Source organism: Nicotiana attenuata, unplaced genomic scaffold, assembly GCF_001879085.1.
Source record: "Nicotiana attenuata strain UT unplaced genomic scaffold, NIATTr2, whole genome shotgun sequence".
Lineage (NCBI taxonomy): Eukaryota > Viridiplantae > Streptophyta > Magnoliopsida > Solanales > Solanaceae > Nicotiana > Nicotiana attenuata.
The window spans coordinates 134,165-141,743 of NW_017670803.1; the positions used below are offsets into that span (position 1 = coordinate 134,165).

General features: G+C 35.3%; 1 protein-coding gene across 1 annotated transcript; it reads right to left on the reverse strand.

Annotated features, from left to right (window-relative positions):
• Positions 1–3,475: 3,475 nt before the first annotated feature.
• On the reverse strand, positions 3,476–6,656 carry LOC109243463 (11-beta-hydroxysteroid dehydrogenase 1B-like). The gene is made up of 6 exons (XM_019410397.1): positions 6,340–6,656; positions 5,547–5,739; positions 5,365–5,450; positions 4,917–5,048; positions 4,663–4,827; positions 3,476–3,946 (listed from the first exon to the last, which is right to left on the reverse strand). Exons 1-6 carry the CDS (start codon positions 6,529–6,531, stop codon positions 3,656–3,658), a joined length of 1,059 nt encoding a protein of 352 aa, XP_019265942.1. The 5' UTR covers positions 6,532–6,656; the 3' UTR covers positions 3,476–3,655.
• Between the last annotated feature and the right edge of the window lie 923 nt (positions 6,657–7,579).

Consider the following 7,579-nt stretch of genomic DNA (forward strand, 5'->3'; position numbering starts at 1 on the left):
ATATCGAATATAACTTTTATGATATTTCCATCTAAATATGATATTTCCATATAATACTTGACTTTTGAAATACAGAGCAAGTGTATATGGGAACACCGCTATAGCGCGGAAGTGGCTGCAAACTTCCATCTCATAGCTCGAAAGCGGTTGTCCCATTGTTTCTCCAAAGCTAGGCAGTTTGAACCAGAAGCCTGGCTGGATGCTTCAGGATTTATGGGATGATTTGCAAAGGCAATGGCTTACAGCAGAGTTCTTAGAGAAGAGCGAAAAAGAAAAGAAAGCCCGGCCATCTGAGAAGGGAGGATCCTTGCAAACTGGAGGTGCGGTCAGCCTAGGGACGATAAAACGAAGAATGGTACGTAATTGCTTAATTTACTTTAATTTTCTTAGTATATGTATTCTGTTTGTTAACTAAAATTTATAAGTTTTCAGGAAAAAAAGTTGGGGCATCCGATGAACCAAGATGAGCTCTTCAAGGAGACTCATATTGTGAAGAAGAAGAAAGAGACGGACCAAGAAAGGTGGGTCGTGGGTCGAGGGCCGAGCCTCGACTGTACATGTAAGTTTTCACTTTTTATTAAGAATTTTGATTTTCTTTTATATATATAAATTTGGAAATAGTAATTCACATATTATTTTTCTTATAGGGTCGCTTCACAGCTGAAGTGGAGCAATTCATACGCAGTCAGCCACCTAGTGAGTCCGGCGCGCCAATCCAACTATCGGACGAGGATGCTGAGAGAATGTGGACGCAGGCTGCTGGCGGTCCAAAAGGGGGAAAGGTATACGGGCTTCCTAATAAGAAATTCCATCACTATAAGTGTGGAATGCAAGGAATAGGGACTTCCTCCCAAGCCGAGCAACTTGATGGGGAGAGCCTCTCCTCTATGCGGGAGACTGTGGCAAAGCTCACATCCGAGCTAGAAGCCGCCAAGGAGAGAGAAAGGCTTAGAGATATGCAGTACTCTGGCATGCAAGCTCAGTGCAAGGGCATACAAGAGCAGATCAAAACTCTCCTAGCTTCTGGCAATTTTCCAATTCCCCGGTCTCGTGAGTCATCGCCAGAGGCTCGCCTTCCCCGTGCTCATTCCCCCCGTCCTCCCCGTGGTCATTCTTCCCATCATCGACAAATAGCCCATTCTAGATACCGTCATGGTGAAGAAAGTTCATCAGACGGTGATGATAATGATGTGGAGAACAATCTTTGAACTTATAAGTTTATGCTAGACAAATACAATTGGTTTTCGAATGGTTCTGTAATAACATTTAACTTATTAGTTTGCTAATTAGCTTAAAGTATAAATTTCTATTGAACTTTATACTTTGTTCGTTATAATTGTTGTTGTTGTTGTTGTTGCTTGTTGTTGCTGTTGTTGGCATATTTGCCTATTTAGGATTTTGGTAAGCCGGCAGGTGGTGTAGCTGCCAAAAGAGGCAGTTCCTGCCAGCAATATACCAAGAAAAGCGACCAACTTTGGTCGCTATTTGGTCGCATTTTTATTAAAAAAAACAATTTTCTGTGAAATAGCGACCAAGGTTGGTCGCTATTTAACCCAGATTCCCCAAGTAGCGACCAAGATTGGTCGCTATTTACCAGAAAAATAACAATTTCTGGAAATATGGCGACCAGAGTTGGTTGCTTATTAATAAATAAAAAAATTAATTCATGTATTTAGCGACCAAGTTTGGTCGCTTAATTAAAAAAATAATTAAAAAATTTATAGTATAGCGACCAACATTGGTCGCCATTTTCCAGATTTTAAAATACAATATTTCATATACAGACCAAAGTTGGTCGCTACTTCATAATTAATAAATAAATAAAAAAATGAAATTTACAAAAAGGAGACCAACTTTTGTCGCAAAATTTATAATATTAAAACAATATAGCGACCAAAGTTGGTCGCCAGTGTCTTTACCGGAATATTTGGTCCTTTGACTTGAGAGATCAAAGTTGGTCGCTAATTAGCAACCAACTTTGGTCCCTAAGATAAAGGGACCAGCTTAATATCGACCAGGCACGTTAGGTCGTTTTTTGGTCGCTTTTTGGCCAATAAGCGACCAACTCTGGTCGCTTTTTGGCCAATAAGCGACAAACTCTGGTCGCTTTTTGTGGTCGTTTTTTTCCGGATTTCTAGTAGTGAAATCTCCACATGAGAGGTCACTTTGGCGACATCTAACTTCAATTTATTCATCTCAAAATATATACGTATAATATACCAATATTCAAATCTATTTTCACCGAAAGGAATACCTTAAATACCCGTATCAATACGTACTAATGGCGGGACGGAAATTTAGTTCTTTATACTTAAGTTGTTGCCAAAATTTCTTAATAGTTTATTTGCTACTAAAAAGAAAGAACAAATGAAGTTCAAAGGGATATCTTTTTGACAACAACCCTATGCCGCAAAAGCAATAACCTAAACCAAGGCTTTGAAGTAAAAAAGTGAACGGAGCTTAATCCTCCTTAATTCTTACCCAAAGCGCACGCCACAGTAGCAGTGCCAAAGCCAAACGGAATCCTTTTATTTTATATTATTTTGTTTTAGTTTAATCCTAAAACTAAACATTAATTTTCTGGTAGCAAACTTTGAGGAGAAAAAACCTCCGTTTCGTGGCTCAAAATGAACTTACGGTGAACCTAACCTCTTTAAATTAATCAAGCCATGCTTTCAAGGTCTTAATATAAATGAATCTACAATACATACACTACCATAATAAATATAATCAAACAAACAAATATTGAATTGTAGTTTATTTGTTTGACAAATCAATTAATTGATGCCTTTAAATGGGAAATAAAAATCACAAATCGCTTTCGGGCGGCAGAATCAGTGTGCAATTTGTGTCGTAAAACTACATCTTGATTATAACAACAATATAAAACAGTTGTTTTAAAAAAAAAAAGTTTAACCAAAATCCTACATGGTGCAGTAACTAATCCTCAACAGAAACATTAAGCCGCAAAAATGGCATCTTAAACAGCAACTAACGAAATTTGCCTTTGAAAACCCAAGATTCTTTTCTAGCCGCTAAAACCAGTAACACCTTTTTCAATTACATATGTTTTTCTAACGAAAATCCCCAACTGATTCAACACAATATAGGGTCTGCTACCAATTGTTGGAACCAAATTACTTTAAAGATGAAAAGTACACCTTTCACCTATCATATCAGATCATCCTAAAAGTAAAACTAATACGCCAACTGAATCCACGAAAACAAATGAAACTTGTCGTTTTTTGGTTTTTTGGTTAGCGGTCTTCCAAACCAACACGTAAGTCGTTCTCTCTTTTCCAAAAATGGGATGCTAGAAAAAAAAATCTAATTTGGAGATTATAACCCTATTAATAGGTGCATGAGTTTATGTATTTCTAATTTAGCCATCATCAAATTAGAAACTACATTCCGGTATCTACACATAAAATCCTATACTTTAGGAGATATCTAATAAACCCATTGAACTTTATAATCTTAAAAGATCATTTTCATTTTGGGTCAACCTTTTAATTAAAGCAACCAATATACAAATATTCTTTGATTGATAATTACAATACTCCAAACTAAAAGTCTCACTTGGCCAAATTTTCGTAACAGAGAAAGCAGACTGTAGACTGCCAACTTATAGCTTCTGAACATCAATCCATTGGCATCACTTGGTCTTAGGTTCCAGCTCGCGGATATTTTCTGGGTACAAGACTTTTTGAACACGAGTGTAATCCAATATTATCTTGCTAAGAGCATCCTCTGGCGAAGTTCTCGAGCCGGTAAGGCACAACAACCTCAAAATCCAGTCAACAACTTCTGGGCAGAAAACCTTCCACAAGTAGGTGACCCTGAACCAAGATGGCACAGTAATATATCTCTCTCCGCGACAAGCACCATTAACAATGGCTTTCGCACATTCTTCTACTTTGACTACTGGGGTTATGCCCACTTGAACCTGTTTTATTCAGTAAACACAAATTAGATACTACTATTAGCAATCCATTCGTCTATTCCTTTCTGCCTAAATTTCGGAGGCTGACTCACTTACAACAACAACATGGCTTGATAACCATAATTCAGTAAACACAATTACAGTGATTCATGTGAGCACGGTTCAAACCTGTGTACCACGATTCATTTTGTAGTCAGTGGGGAACTAGGGACACAGAAAATCATATCATTACTCATATCACAATATCATGTAAACTTAAGTTTAATTTAAAGTAAAGTATCCTGAAATATAACTGGAATGGAAACTTACACTACAATCTACTAGACCCACTAAGAATTAAGTTCAATTTAAAGTCAATCTCCATACCTTAATAAGAAAATGTAGTTGGTTGCTAAAACTATCTGAATTCACTAGTAAAAGTAACAGGTCAAATCTTGCAGAACATATTAGAATGGGAAAGTGTACATCTTAATATCTAGGACCTAGCAGTTCATCACACATAATATCTCGAGTGATGGTGGAGAAAAAAATTTATCGACTTCAGGAACATTTGCACCAAATTACATTCTGGTTAAGTCATAAATCAAAGTAATATTATACGATAATAATTTATAACCAAGATTTAGTGATAAAAGTATATGTGAAAAATAACATATCATGTCATTGCAAACTTGCAATATTACAATCAATCAATGAAGAGAGAGAGGGGACAAACTTACATCTCTCATTTGACGATTAACAACCACTTTGCCGGTCTTGTCCATGAATTTCCCTTGTGTCATTTCTGATTCAACGTAGCCAGGTGTGACCAATGTTATCTTGATATCCTGTCCGAATTCAACCCTCAACGTATCGAAAAATTGTGCCATTGCTGCTTTGCTCGCCTACCATAATTAGAAATAGGGGGGTCAAAATGAAATATGAATATGGCCTGGGGGTTAAAATAATAAAACACTAAAGTTGGTGGACTTACACAATAAAGGCTCAATCTTGGAGTAGGCACCCAAGAAGCTGAAGAAGATAGCACAATAATTCTACCTTCACTATATCTCAAATAGGGAACCGCAAATCGCGTCATGTAAACCGAACCCCAGAAGTTAATGTCCTACAAATTCCAAAAAACTACTTCTTCAGGCATCTTTAACTTTGACACTTTTTTATGACAGTGATAGAGTTTGTGACATTTCAACTAATTTCACGTGATATTGGCTACCTCCTATAGGTAGCGAGGATAGGTACCGAGAAACTCTGTTCACTATTTATTGGATGGATGAAAAGAAATCAAACTTAATTTGACACTTCTTCCCGTGCTTCAACATTGCAAAATACCCCATAGATTTATCAGTTTCTTTAAATTGTGGTAGTTACTGGGTTCGGCCAAAGCTCCGCCCCTGGGAGTTCCAATACAATTAAATAATTACCATGACAGATCTAAAGTTAGTGATCTCTTCTGTTTCATCAAACATAGAAACTGCCGTAACTCCAGCATTATTAACCAGATGGTCCACTGCAATTCACACATGGAATTATAAAGTTAGTCAAAACATAATTGAAGGTTACAAAAAGCATTATAAGAAGGAGAATAAAACAAATCGAATCTCACATCGTCCAAAATGGCTCATGGTTTTATCAACAATCCTTTTACAGTCTTCAACTTTTGAAACATCAGCTGGAACGACTAAAACATCAGGGGAGCCAAGATCAAGTGCCCTTTCAGCTACTTCACGTAGACTCTTCTCTCTTCTCGCTGCAATAGTTAAGCATGCACCTCGTCTGGCATATTCATATGCCAAATACTGCAAAATCAAGAATTTAATTCTACCTATCAAACCGTCTACCTCAAACAAAATATCGCAAATAGGTGGAATCGGAATCGGAGACGGATCTAGGATTTCATAAGATTTTTAGAAGAAAAAGAGGGGGAAAAAAAGAGAGAGAGTTTCTAGTGAGAATTAATCCCTCTCCCTTGATAACTCAACATGAACTCAACATGCAACAAGTGTCTTTTTGGAAGATACTATAAAATAATATTAAATCAGTTCTAGAAAGTATGTTCATGAAATACTAGTTGACGGAAAAACTATGGATTATGAATTTCTAAAAGGGGGAGCTAGGTAGAACTAAGGGGTTAAATTGAATCCCTTGTCGAAAAATTATATAGTGCAAACAGAAAAATGCAAAGAGAAAAAAAAGAATTTTATTTGTAAACCGTAGAAAAAATTCTAGTGGAATAATAAAGGGCTTCAATTGAGTTTAGAAACAGGTTAAAATCCAAAATTTAAGTGTGACATTGTATTACATAATTAATCTTTTTGAATCTACTTTTAAAAATTCTTAACTTCGCCGCTGATTTTTAATGCGGGATTTTTAAAGGAAAGAAAATGTAAGTTAATAACCTCGCCGATGCCAGAAGAAGCTCCTGTGATGATGACAACCTTACCAGCAACATCCTCACTAAAAAAAGTGCCTAAGATTGAAAGGAACCACTTGAAAAATTGATAGGGTGGCAAGAAAAACAACAAGCTGAAGAAAGTAAATGGAGGAGCTACTAAGTTGAGAAATATGTGAATTAAGTCCAATAACGCCATGGTTTATTGCTCTTACAGAGAATTGAAACTATGGATTAGAAGGTGTGCAATGGAACTACGTTTATTTAGTGTGACATAAAGAACAAAGAAAGGGAAAAGAAATAGATGGAAATGCATGAAAACGTGGAAGCGGTGTTTGTATATATTTTGTAGTTTGTTTGAAGCAAAATCGACACGTACACTCAGTTCAAACAGTCGTGTCGCTCTTCTCATGCTTGTATCGTTCTTCTTGAAAATAGGATAGGGATAGCAATCAATTTGTGTCAACCATAATCGACAATTGATGAAATAATAATGATGCAATCCTACTCAATTCGTGAACTGGCAAGATTATTTGGAACCTGCAGATGTTTGAAAATTGCGGAAATTAATCCCTGTAAATTCAACAGTTCGTATTATTATTATTATTAATGTCCCATAAAAGCTCTAACATACTTGGGCAAGTTTGTTTTGGTTTAAGAAACAAGAATTTGAAACAACATTTACTATTTTACATTGTAGCATGTTGGAATAATCTTTAACTTGTATTAATTCCTGAATAAAGAAGAATTTAATTCATTAAAAATGTTGTTAAATTATTAGTGTATTTTAATATTCTACTACAGGTTTTTTGCTCTATTTTTAAAGTTAATCATATCAAACTTAAATGAAATACTTAGTTACTTAGTATTGTGTATATATGTAACTTAATTAAAATGGTATAAAGAACTAATTATCAATGTACAAAAGTACTTCAAATCTGAACAAATTATGCAAATTGCAACTGCTTTTTGAACTCTAATTAAGAGACATCACAATGCGCAAATGTATTAAGGAGAGGAAAAAGCCCTCTCCTTAAGTCAAGTGGCAGCCTAAAAAATGCCACATGGCATAATTGGTTACTAATTAGTTATTTAGTTTATAATTAGTTATTGATTACTTATTTTTAAATTTAAATACATATCAAAAAAGAAAATAATAAAATGCAATAAAAAACTACCATATATATTATTAATTGGTTACTTTATTTGGATTAATAAATATAGATATCTTATAATTAAATATAATA

Coding starts and splice junctions, on each gene's coding strand:
- LOC109243463 (XM_019410397.1), bottom strand. CDS start 6,531: ATGGCGTTATTGGACTTAATTCACATATTTCTCAACTTAGTAGCTCCT. Junction 5,451..5,546: donor CATGAGCCATTTTGGACGAT/GTGAGATTCGAT, acceptor TGTGAATTGCAG/TGGACCATCTGGTTAATAAT. Junction 4,828..4,916: donor CAAGATTGAGCCTTTATTGT/GTAAGTCCACCA, acceptor TAATTATGGTAG/GCGAGCAAAGCAGCAATGGC.